This window comes from Macadamia integrifolia, unplaced genomic scaffold (assembly GCF_013358625.1).
Source record: "Macadamia integrifolia cultivar HAES 741 unplaced genomic scaffold, SCU_Mint_v3 scaffold1525, whole genome shotgun sequence".
Classification (NCBI taxonomy): Eukaryota; Viridiplantae; Streptophyta; class Magnoliopsida; order Proteales; family Proteaceae; genus Macadamia; species Macadamia integrifolia.
This window is the reverse complement of record NW_024868245.1, coordinates 57,537-69,749: the sequence shown is the minus strand read 5'-3', so window position 1 is coordinate 69,749 and position 12,213 is coordinate 57,537. Positions and strand designations below refer to the sequence as shown.

The 12,213-nt window shown below is 41.0% G+C and overlaps 1 protein-coding gene across 1 annotated transcript; it reads left to right on the top strand.

Moving 5' to 3' along the window:
* The first annotated feature begins 351 nt into the window (after positions 1-351).
* Positions 352-10,274, top strand: LOC122064106 (auxin response factor 6-like). Its single transcript, XM_042627820.1, has 15 exons — positions 352-796; positions 917-1,503; positions 2,156-2,268; positions 3,433-3,531; positions 3,617-3,673; positions 3,761-3,916; positions 4,013-4,097; positions 4,263-4,353; positions 4,869-5,033; positions 5,104-5,226; positions 6,089-6,164; positions 6,272-6,419; positions 6,525-7,792; positions 8,354-8,544; positions 9,825-10,274. The coding sequence occupies exons 2-15, from the start codon at positions 1,461-1,463 to the stop codon at positions 10,021-10,023; spliced, it is 2,814 nt and encodes a 937-aa protein (XP_042483754.1). The 5' UTR covers positions 352-796; positions 917-1,460; the 3' UTR covers positions 10,024-10,274.
* The last annotated feature ends 1,939 nt before the right edge of the window (positions 10,275-12,213 follow it).

The following is a 12,213-nucleotide window of genomic DNA, read 5'->3' as shown; positions in this document are numbered from 1 at the left end:
GATATCGATCCATATCAGGTTGTCCGATACCGATTACTTCAAACTGTGCACTCCACACTGCTGATGCAGGAACTACACGACCAAGTACCGATGTATTGCGGCATTGCCCCTACAAATAATTATGTCCCTATCGGTACGTAAATAGGTGAAATGTGCTGCTGATCTGCTCTTCTCTGTGCGTGTGAATGAATGATCACAAAAAGTAAGTAGAAAAAACAGTAATTTAAAAAAAAAAAGGCAAAATAAGAATTTCAGTTGAAAAAAGAAAAAAAATCCAATCGCTCTTTTTCTCTCTCTACCTATTTCTTTCTCCCTCCTCTTTTCTCTCTCCGTATAAAGAAGGGAGCGGAAAATAATGGCGGTTGTAATGTATTGATTGATTGGAGTCAAGCAGACAAAGGTAGAGAGAGAGAGAGAGGGAGTGTGGTAAAGCGGAGCAGCGGTAGCTATCTTACTTGGGGAACCGAAGCTGTGAGAGAGAGAGAGAGAGAGGGAGAGGGGAAAGCAACTGTAAAGTGTGATTTTTTTCAGATTTGCAGCCTTGGATCGTCTCAGAGACGTCACCGCAGATTGATATATTCTCCGCTCAGAGAGAGTCTGAGTCTCGAGTCTCATTCAATGATGTGAACTGGCGAAGAAGTAAAATACTTCTGAAAAGATGCACGATATGCGGCTGGAATTCTGGAATCTGGACTTGTTTCTCTGTTTCGGAGCCGGAGATCTGGAGTTACCTGCGATTTAATACTCTACTATTTCTATTTCGTGTATAGGAAGTTCAAGACTTTCAGGAACCAGGGTAGGGTTTTGTTTTTTAATCTCTGCTCTTTCTTTGTTTGATACTGGAAATGGTGGGTTTTTCTGCTTCGAGTGACTGAGATCTGGTGGTGGTTTCACCTTTGTTATTTTTTTCCTGCAGCTTTCAATTGCGTGTTCTGCTTGTTTTGGAGTTGCGGGAAACCCTAGAAGCTTCGAAAATCTATGGCTTGTGGAGGTGAAGGTTGAGTGGATTGGTGATAGAAGTGGAGGGGTTCGGTTGGTGAGGATCTAGGACGGATGAGGCTGAAAAGAGCAGTGTCTTGTAGTGCAACCGGCTTTGGATGAAGGTTTTGGGGGGTGGAGGGGGGCGTGGTTTCAGCTGCTGATGAAGGTTTTGAAGCTAATATCTGATTTATTGTTCAACATTTCTGCTGGATAGGTGGCGCTGTGTGGTGCGCTAGGGGGGAAGACATTGAGCAGCTCAGCTGATTAAGCAAATTTGGTAAATTTGGATTAGCTTTTAGGGCTTAGCAAGAGGAGCTGAAGTGTCGGTATGGTTGTTTTCGGCGAGAAGCGAGTAGTTATTTGTCGGAGAGGGCATCTTTTGGCTAATGTTCTGCTCTTTTTCTGACGGTTGTTGTGGTTTTCGATCTTGTGTTAATCGTTGGGTAACTTCTTCGTGAAATTTATACTGAATCTGCAGAATGAGGCTCTCCTCGTCCGGTTTCACTCATCAGGCACAGGAAGGTGAGCTTCCATGGGCACCAGACTTATTTGTTTTCCTTTCTGTGAGGATCCTTTCATGTGATTTTCCATCCCTCTTTCTTTGGTCTTGTCGTGTGTCAATATGCTCCTTCTGTAGGATTTGCGGGACATGACTAGAGAATTTTTGAGTCAGCTCTCTTCAATGAATTAAGGGTTTCATCTCTTTCTAGCTAATTAGCTATGATCTTTCTCCGGGAATTCCTTGCGACTCAGTTGAAGACAGGAACCTCAAGTTCTCAGCTTTCTTCAATTTTAATGGGATTTTAGCTATCTTTAGCTTAACCCGTTGGGTGCTCGGTCTCATGAAATTCTCTCTTTCTGCCAGTGTATCTCTTTTCAATATATTTGAAGAGGGCTGCGGGTTCAGCTTTCTTCAATGATTTATTAGGGATTTCAGAGATATCTATCTTGCTAGCAAGATGACCTTTTCCTTAAAATTATCCCCTTTCCTGCTGTTATATTAGTAGCATTTCTGCAATATGTAAAGAGAAAAAACGGATGCGCTAATCTAACGGCACAAAAGGGCCGTTGTGAAATTGGGCTTTAGTGTTCAGTGCCCTTGTCAGTAGATGTATTCAATCTTTTTCTTTTTCCCTCTTCTAAGCTAATTTATGGACCGCGGAACATGTTGCAGGGGAAAAGAGATGCCTGAATTCTGAGCTATGGCATGCATGTGCGGGCCCTCTCGTTTCTCTACCTGCTGTTGGGAGCCGCGTGGTCTACTTCCCTCAGGGTCACAGCGAGCAGGTTAGTATACAAGTATTTGATTTTGCTAAATATGATACAGTTTACCGCAGCCCATCTCTTGTGGCATGAGGAAGTAACGTATGCTCAAGTTATAAACTTTATTAATAAAGCAACTAGGGTTGTTCTCTGTGCACTCACAGCCAGTTATGCGAGTCTTGTCAGATCATTAATTGATCATTTCCCCCTAATTCTTATTTTTGTAATTGCTTATTGAAGGTCAAAGTGCTCCATTTGACTGCGGGGGCACATTCACTTCGGCTCCTTTTTTTCCCTCCATTTTTTAATCAAACAAGAACTTGTGATGACTTGAATTAACATTGCTCAAATATATGCTGCAATTTCACTACTACAGTCATTTTTCTGGCTGAGGAGGATGTGAACTTTAACATGGAATATGAAAATATGGAAAAAATTGAGAATTGAGAATTGAGAACGGCTATCCACCCTGCCTTCTGAACATTTCAACCGATGATTGAATAGCTTTAGTGTTGGAGAATTTCTTGGTACATTGAAACCAAGGTATGTGTTTTCCAGCTCAAGGATTAAGACCTAACTCCTTGCCAGATACCTTTTCTCTCTCTTGATTTGGTTTTTGGGTGATGGCTGCTGTTGGAACTCACCACTGCCACTGGTTGCAGTCTCAGCGATGGCAAGCTGTGTATAGTAAGGCATGGAAACTTTCTTTCAGATTGAGTGGGGGAGGTCAGAATTGATATTTGGTTCTCCTCATATTCTTTTTCACCCTTATGTACATGGATATTCTTATCATCAACGGAAGGTTGATGTACATTGTCCCCACCTTGAATTTGATTTTGCAAATTTATCTTCTACAGATATTTTTTTAATATTCTGCGCATGTGGGTTATATCTTCTAATGTGGCAAGTCATATTTAGATCTGCTCCCAGCTATTCTGAGATTGTTCCTTGTCCCATGCCATTTGCTTTGGCAGTTTATAGTTTTGGTGCATAAGCTATTTCTCTCATTACTGTTGGTTTTTTTTTTTTTTTTTTTTAATTATTATTATTATTTTTTGGGGTGGGGGTTGGATTGTGCTCCTTCCATGGGTTTAACTAGTCAATCTGGTTTCAGGCATTTGAAATCTCAATCCTTGCATCTGGTTTCATTGATTACCTAGCTGGGAATCGTTGATGTTTCTTATGCAGGTTGCTGCATCTACCAACAAGGAGGTGGATGCCCATATCCCTAATTACCCAAACTTACCACCACAGTTGATCTGTCAGCTTCACAATGTAACCATGCATGTAAGGTTTTTTTTTAGGGCTTACATATGATTCTGAATAATCGTACAGGCTGTTCCTTAGTCTCAAAATATTTTTCAAACTGCAGGCGGATGTTGAGACGGATGAAGTTTATGCGCAGATGACCTTGCAGCCTCTGAGTCCGGTAGTCTACTACACAATGATAGCGTTTTAGGATTTGCTTTGACGTAATTTTCTTCCCTTTCTAACCTAAACCTTTTTTTCCCCTCAGCAAGAGCAAAAGGACTCTTACCTGCCTGCAGAGTTGGGTACCCCTAGCAAACAGCCAACCAATTATTTCTGTAAGACATTGACCGCAAGCGACACTAGTACTCATGGAGGATTCTCAGTGCCTCGCCGAGCAGCAGAAAAAGTCTTTCCTCCATTGGTATAGTAACCATTCAGGTTGTTGTTTTCCATGTCTAGTATTCTTTAATCTAACTGCATGAGTGCAATCATACCTTTGATTTTGTTGCTTCTTCAGGATTTCTCTCTGCAGCCTCCGGCTCAAGAATTGATAGCAAGAGATCTTCATGACAACGAATGGAAATTCAGGCATATATTTCGTGGTTAGTTTTCTAATACTTGGGCATGTAAAAAATGTTTATTACTTTTTATAGCCTATACAATATTAGGTATTGAACTTACTGTGGTCAGGTGGTAGATGAACAAAAGGTCCCATTTTTTACGTGTCTCCTTTTCTTCTCATTGAATGTTTCCATTTTTAATTGCAGGACAGCCAAAGCGGCATCTTCTTACAACTGGATGGAGTGTGTTTGTAAGTGCGAAAAGACTTGTTGCTGGTGACTCCGTGCTATTCATCTGGTATCGATTGCCAAGTTCCTTATGCTTGTCCATTGCTTCTTCTTTTTACTGATTACCTGAATCAGGGTGAACAGTGGGTACGAGGGGGCTTTTGTCTGTGATGTGCATGTGGTGTATGTGCAGGATTTTCAGGCCGTAGTTGACTTTGATTAGATGACTTTGAGAGTTATGCATCATTGCATCCTCTAGGATTGTCGAACAATAGCTTTTATTATTTATTTATTTCCCTTTCTACTACTAAAGGGAAATAGGAGAAAGGACTGCTGAGGAAAAATGGTTAAATGCATAGCATCTGTAAGCGTTACCTGCTTGGTTTAGTTTTTGAGCTAGATGGTCCCCTTGTGGAAAACTGCTGGAATTGTAGATTCTTCTTCATGCGCATGTACCACTTAAAAGTATTAGACAAGCAGCACCGCCTCTTCTTATTGGTCACAACTGATTCTATTGTATGTTATCAGTATGGATTTTTTATTTTGTTTTCACTGCTCACTGGAAAGTATGTCTGCTTCCATCAGGAATGAAAAGAACCAGCTGCTTTTGGGAATCCGCCGTGCTAATAGGCCACAAACTGTGATGCCTTCTTCAGTGCTTTCTAGTGACAGCATGCACATAGGGCTTCTTGCTGCAGCAGCTCATGCAGCTGCAACAAATAGTCGCTTCACTATATTTTACAACCCAAGGTAGAAATCTTTTCAAATATATGTGTGTGTGTGTGTGTGTGTGTGTGCTTATCTGTGGTCTTGCTTTCAGGGCTAGCCCATCAGAATTTGTCATACCTCTGGTGAAGTATGTTAAAGCAGTGTATCATACTCGAGTTTCTGTTGGCATGCGCTTCCGGATGCTGTTTGAGACTGAAGAGTCAAGTGTCCGTCGGTAGGTCTCAGGCTCACTTTGTTTATGGTAACATACCCTACTTAATTGTTTTTGCATTGGGGAAATTTAAACTAATTGAATCAACTCTAAGGTAGCACAGGTTCATAATGTGAAGTAGCTTCTTGTCATTTGTAGTTGGAAACCTTATTTGAGTGTTACACCTGGGAAATTTGCAAGGCCCGAGATAAATTAGTCATTTAGTCTTGTGGTCATCATCATCTTTTCCATCCCTTTCTTCTGAGTGTCCAGAGAAAATGTTGAAAAACAATTGAATGTAAATCTTGTTCCTTTGCAGAAGTTATGTACTCAGCAGAAAGGAGAGACAATCCTCAAGGCCTTTTGAGAGCTTACAATGTTTAAATGTAACCAGGCTGTTTAAGCAATCACGATAGTTGAATGCTTCTCATTCAACCCCGGTATGCGGTTGTGGGGTCAGTGTGGGCCCGCGGGACTAGTTAGGCCGAAGGCCTCGATACCCATCGTTAGAAAGAAAAAAAAAATCAGCATGAACTTTGGCACAGGTCATATGGGTGGGACAATGGGAGAGGGAATATGTGCCATTGGCATTTGCTCCATGTTTATGATTCTAGCTTAATGCTTTTAAGAGACTGCTTTTGCCATCCAATAGGCAGGATCTTTTTTCTCCTTCTGCTGTTATAATATCCTCTCCTGTCCATTTCTCTTGTTAATGGGGCTACACTTGCTATTCTTATAATTTAAAAAAAAAAAGAAATGCACAATCCTTTTGTTTATGGCCTTTTCTAGTGCAATTTTGCTGGTTGTTGCTCTACTTCAATATACATATTTTTCTGGTAGACACTTACAAATCATCTATGAATTATCAAATTATGTTTGCTTTTAGGTATATGGGCACGATTACCGGCATAAGTGACTTGGATCCTACTCGTTGGCCAAACTCACATTGGCGCTCAGTCAAGGTATATGGAGATCTTTGCATGATTTTGTGATTATACTTTTATATGTTAGTTTTCTAGATGTGCTCAATTTAACGTTTTTTCTTTGAAATTTGCTTCTATCAATGCAGGTTGGATGGGATGAATCCACTGCAGGGGAGAGGCAGCCGAGGGTGTCCCTGTGGGAGATAGAACCATTAACAACATTTCCAATGTATCCATCGCCATTCCCACTCAGACTTAAGCGGCCATGGCCTCCAGGACTACCCTCCCTTCACGGTAAGTTTGCTTGTCACTTTGTTTTAGGTTGTGTAACTTTGTCAATTTCAACTCAATTTTGTTATCTGATTTGTCTGGCCCTCCCACCTTGCTTCCTTTAAATAGGTATGAAGGATGATGATTTGGGAATGAATTTTCCGCTTATGTGGTTTCGGGGAGATGGTGGGGATAGGGGGAATCAATCCCTAAATTTTCAGGGTCTAGGGGTCTCACCTTGGATGCAGCCAAGGCTAGATGCTTCCATGCTTGGTCTGCAACCTGATATGTACCAAGCAATGGCTGCTGCAGCGCTTCAGGAAATGAGAGCTGGGGATCCTTCTAAACAGGCATCTCCATCCCTTGTGCAATTCCAGCAACCCCAGAATGTCTCAAACAGGTCTGCTCTGATGAGGCAGATGTTGCAACAGCCCCAATCTCAGCATACCTTTATTCAGAGTGTTCCAGACAATCAGGCTCAGGCTCAGGCTCAGGCTCAGGCTCAGTTTCAGGCACAGCTTATTCAGCAACAGATGCAGCATCGTCATGCATTTAATGATCAACAGCAACCACAGCTGCAGCCTGCACAGCAACAGCAACAGCAACAACAGCAGCAACAGCAACAGCAACAGCAACAACATCAGCAGCAGCAGCAGCAGCAGCAGCAGCAGCAGCAACAGCAACAGCAGCGGCAGCAGCAAGTGGCTGATGCACAACATATCCCTAATGTTGTCTCTGCACTGTCTCAGCTTGTGTCGTCATCTCAGTGTCAACCTCAATCTCTACATACTATCTCTTCTTTGTGTGAGCAGCACAACTTTTTGGATTCCAGTGGGAATCCTGTGACAACATCTAGTGTTTCTCCCCTCCACAGTCTTTTGGGTTCATTTTCTCAGGATGAAACATCTCACCTGCTTAATTTGCCGAGAACCAACACTCTTATGCCATCTTCCACGTGGTTGCCCAAGCGAGGTGCAGTTGAACCTCTTCTCCCTTCTGGAGCAGCTCAATGTGTTCTTCCCCAGGTTGAACAGCTTTGTCGACCACCGCAAACTAATGGATCTCAAAATTCAGTCACATTGCCACCTTTTCCCGGTAGAGAATGTGCAGTAGATCAAGAAAGCGGTACAGATCCCCAAAGCCATCTTCTGTTTGGAGTCAATATTGATTCCTCTTCTCTTCTAATGCAAAATGGGATGTCAGGCCTAAGAGGTATTGGCAGTGAAAGCGATTCAACGACAGTGCCATTTGCTGGTTCTAATTTTATGAGTGCCACAAACACTGATTTTCCGCTTAGTTCGGCTATGACAACTTCCAGCTGCTTAGATGACTCGGGATTTCTGCAGTCACCAGAAAACGTGGGCCAATTGAATCCCCCAACCAGAACCTTTGTTAAGGTGAGTAGACCTGTTTTTGTTGTTTTTAAGCATTCCTATTGACTCATCCATATGATTTCGTGTGTGGGAAGACACCTTCATGTTCCTATGCAGTCACTTTTTTTACATGATGCTGTAGTAGTGATTATTCCACCACTCTACCTACAATTGCCAAATGTTTCTTGGATAGATATTTTTACAGAACTTTTAATGCCTTGCTGTATCTGTTCATCTCTGTTTGAAGGGGGAGGGGGACAAGCTTTCCAAAACAAAAGTGTGTGGCTTTTATTTTCTGTTAGCCTCGAGGGAATACTTAGTTGGATGAGTGGCGTAAGATTTGTTTGGTGCAAAACCTTCCGTATGTGCACCGTGTTTGTGCATGTGTGGAGAGGTTAACCCTTCTGTCCTTCCAATGATCAAACATCAAGCTAATACTTCCTTTTTACTTGTGTTTTTATTGCCACCTTTATTTTTACTTTAGTGTGTCGCTTTACCCACATCTTGATTGTAGTGAGATATATGATTTTTATTTCCCCTTCTCTTGTGATAACTTACTGATTCACATATTGTTATTGTTGATAGGTTCACAAATCAGGGTCCTTCGGTAGGTCACTGGACATCACCAGGTTCAGCAGCTACCAGGAGCTGCGAAGTGAGCTTGGTCGCATGTTTGGCCTCGAAGGCCAGTTGGAGGACCCTCTGAGATCAGGCTGGCAGCTTGTATTTGTCGATCGGGAGAATGATGTTCTTCTCCTTGGTGATGACCCCTGGCAGTAAGTTCCAACATTTACAGATAATATTGCTTTATAGTAGGTTTAAGCTACTAAAAAAATGAGTACTAAGGATTGACTGATCCTTTTGTGAATTGACTTGTCGAACTATTGTGCTTGTTACTAGTTTAAACATGTTAACTGTACATGAAGCAGATAACAGATGTGATGGTGGTCATTCTAAATGTCTGGCCTCATTGGATAAGAATGTGCTATCACTTGTGGCTGGACATTCCTAGCGTTTCGTCAGAATTTGTTTTCTACAAGCATGTGATAGCAGATCAGATGGAACCAATTCATTGATGGTTGTGATTAAGACACTGCTTTTGCTTTTAATTCGTGGTGTGGTCAAATTTGATTTCAATGTAGCCTGGCTTTGGAGTTGTCAGTAGTTGTATTCATTCATCTACATGATGCATAATGAAGGAACATTGCAACCTTGAAACTAAGGGTGTTAATGGGTTTGGTTCAGTTCATGTTACAATTGGCAGAAATCAAAACTGGACTGATTGTTAATCGGTTCTAAGTTCCCCAGTGGAAACCGATTACTAATTGGTTTTCAGTTAATCGGTTTATAATTGGCAGAAAACAAAACTGGACAGATTATTAATAGGTTTTAAGATCTAAGACTGAAACTTATTATTGATTGGTATTGGTTAATCGGTTCCGATTATAAGCTTTATTATTGGTTTCAATTTATTGGTTTTTGTTGTTATATGGTTCGCAATTGGTTTAATCGGTTTGGTTATTCATTTTATTTAGTCTATTCAATTTTATTCGCTTCGTAACTGGTTTTATTTGGTTCAACGGTTTGATTTTTCAGTGTATTTGGTTATGTTCTGTCGACGGTTTATTGGTTTTTTTTTTGGTTTGAAATTTCTCTAAATGATTTAGGACTGTTGGTTATTGGCACACAACTGAAGCCGAATCAATTAAATTTCTTTTGCAATACATAAAATCAAAACAAAACCTAAATAATAATAATCGGTTGATCAGTATTGATTTAAATTGTTTCAATTCGATTTGGGTAAAACAGTATTTCTCTGGAATTGACACCCTTGCATGAAACATAAGACACTTTTGAGTACCAATGAATCTGTTACAGTTGTTTTGAGTTGTTGATGTTGAGCTGATTGAATTTCTTTTGGATGTGGATTTTGCCACATGGTATAAATGTGCTTTCTTTTCATTTCTAGGCATACAATGTTGCTTATGGTTTCATTGCAGCATTTCAATTTCTGGTACATGGTTGTATTTTTTATGCATTTATGCTTTGCTTCCAGGGAATTTGTGAACAACGTGTGGTGTATAAAGATACTCTCACCTCAGGAAGTGCAGCTGATGGGCCAACAGGGTAGGGAGCTTCTAAACTCGGTTCCAATCCAGAGGCTTTCCAGTAGCAGCTGTGATGAATATGTGAGCCGGCAGGACTCAAGAAACCTGAGCAGTGGGATTACATCCGTGGGGTCTATTGACTACTGATGAACTCAAAAGAAATTAGAAAGAGGTCTGCAATGTTACTAGTTTATGTCGTTTTGTTCTGTGTACTATTAGCTCTCTTTCAGCCTTCCGTCTGAGTGGGCATGTATGGAGTAAGTCCACTTGATGCTTATATATGAATTACTTTCTGTAATTATTACATTCAACCCAACTTTCCACGTATACCATCAAATACATTCGACACATTTGTTAGAGTAAATTATGTTTATGCAGTTAATCTATTTGCATTGTTATCTTGCATTGTTGTGACAATTATTAAGAGGTTAAGGGTGAATGGGATTGTGTCGTTCCTTTTCGGCCTCATATTTCTCACTTGCTGTCATCTTTTTGCCTGTTGGCTGTCTTCTGTCCTGGAGTTTGCATTTCGTATGAAGCCGATGTTTTTAATGAACTCATGAGTCCGTGTGTGGATGGATAGAAGTCATTGAGCTTAGAAAATTTTTGTTTCGAATACTTCTATTGCCATGTGTAGGAGTTTGTATGTGTTATGAAGATGCGATTTTTGCTCGTCATTCAACCTGTGAAGTCCTCTCTTGTTTGGGCTGCCAAGAATCTCTTGGTCAAATCTCAATCCAACTCTATCATGAGTTATCTTGCTGAACAGCTTCATTCCTCTTCCTCTATTGAGCTATGGTTGCTTTTGGTCCTGTTTGAACCAATCAAACCTTGGCCGTTGATGGAATATGGGTGTGCATCTCCTAACCTGGAACCTCGGGCAAATGCTGTTTGGTTGGTTCCTTCTGTAAAGTTGGTCGTGAGGTACAAAAATAGTATCAAATTGTTGGCAAAGAAAAAATTCTCCTTGTTCACAGAATAAACTTATGGAATAACTAAAGTGATGTGATTTAATCGCCCTCTTTAATTATGTTCTCTCCAATTTGTTTGAGTAGGAATGCTTTGCTTTCACTTATTAGATTCCAATGCTACTTTGATCCTTTTTTATCATTGTTAGTTTGCAACTTAGGAATGTGCAATTCTCATTGGTTTGGTCTTTCTTGCTTTATCGGGTGGGTTTGCCGACCAAGCTGTGAAGACTGGATTGGCTATAAGTTTGTGTGGCTGTGATGCCTTCATTTGTTGAGGACCTTGAGGTCAGGTTCAGACATTGAAGATGAGTTGGGTCTTTTAGGGATGGGATGGTGACAGAACAGACTACTATCAACCATTTGAAAACAATAAAGCTGATCCCCAAATCCATGAGTGGGCCTTTTTGTTTCCTTTGTTTTTTCCCCCCTTTGGTCTTACCATGTGAAGGTGACCCTACCAAGCCTTTTCCATGTCAGATTCTCTGGTACCTTCCCCCCTCCCCTCAGAGAAAAGGGGGGGGGGGGGGGGGCTGTACACCTGAGTGCATCAGGTGGTGCAATTGGTTTAGAATATAAGAGAGATTTGAAAAGAATAATGGTTAGCTAAATAGTAGTTGTACTTCTTCAACTGTGAATGTGGAAGGGTATTGTTTGAAAATTCAGAATTTTTTTAAGCGTGGACCATGCTTGAAGAAAGCAAGGAATGATATGGTTGGTCTCATCTCTCATGTGTGAACATTTTCCTAGTCCAAATGAATGGTAGTTGAAGCACCAGACCTGCACAGTAGTAAGAGATGGATCCTTACGTTTTTGGTGGTACAGTAGATTAGAGATGAACGGAGTGCTTTTCTTGCTTCATCAACCATGATTTTTACCCAAAAAAATAAGATAAAAAAATCATGATTGTTGTGGAGATTGTTTGAAAATTCAAGATTTATTGAAGCTTAGGCCATGCTAGAATAGAGCAAGCATAGAGGAGCCTAGTCTCAGATGACCTTCCAACACGAAAAAATCCTCGGCAATGAGTGGTGAATTGAAGCGAAAAATTCCTCTACGATGAGCGATGAATTGGTGGTGAGTCGATCGTGAGCATCCAATGGCAGGGGTGCATCCTATGGTCCCTCCCAGCCATTGGATGTTCATTGCTCCTCGCTGTTCATGGCAGAGGATCCAGACTCCAAACCCCCCTGCCAAAAAAGATAAATTAGTGGTAGGCAGAATAAGATAAAGAATTGGTAATTAAGAGATGCAATATCATTGTCATAAGGTTTTTATTTTTCCTTGCCTCAATTTTTTAGCGAAGCTTAGGCCATGCTAGAATAGACCTGTGGTTGGTCTCACAGATAAAACCACAACCCCCCCTCCC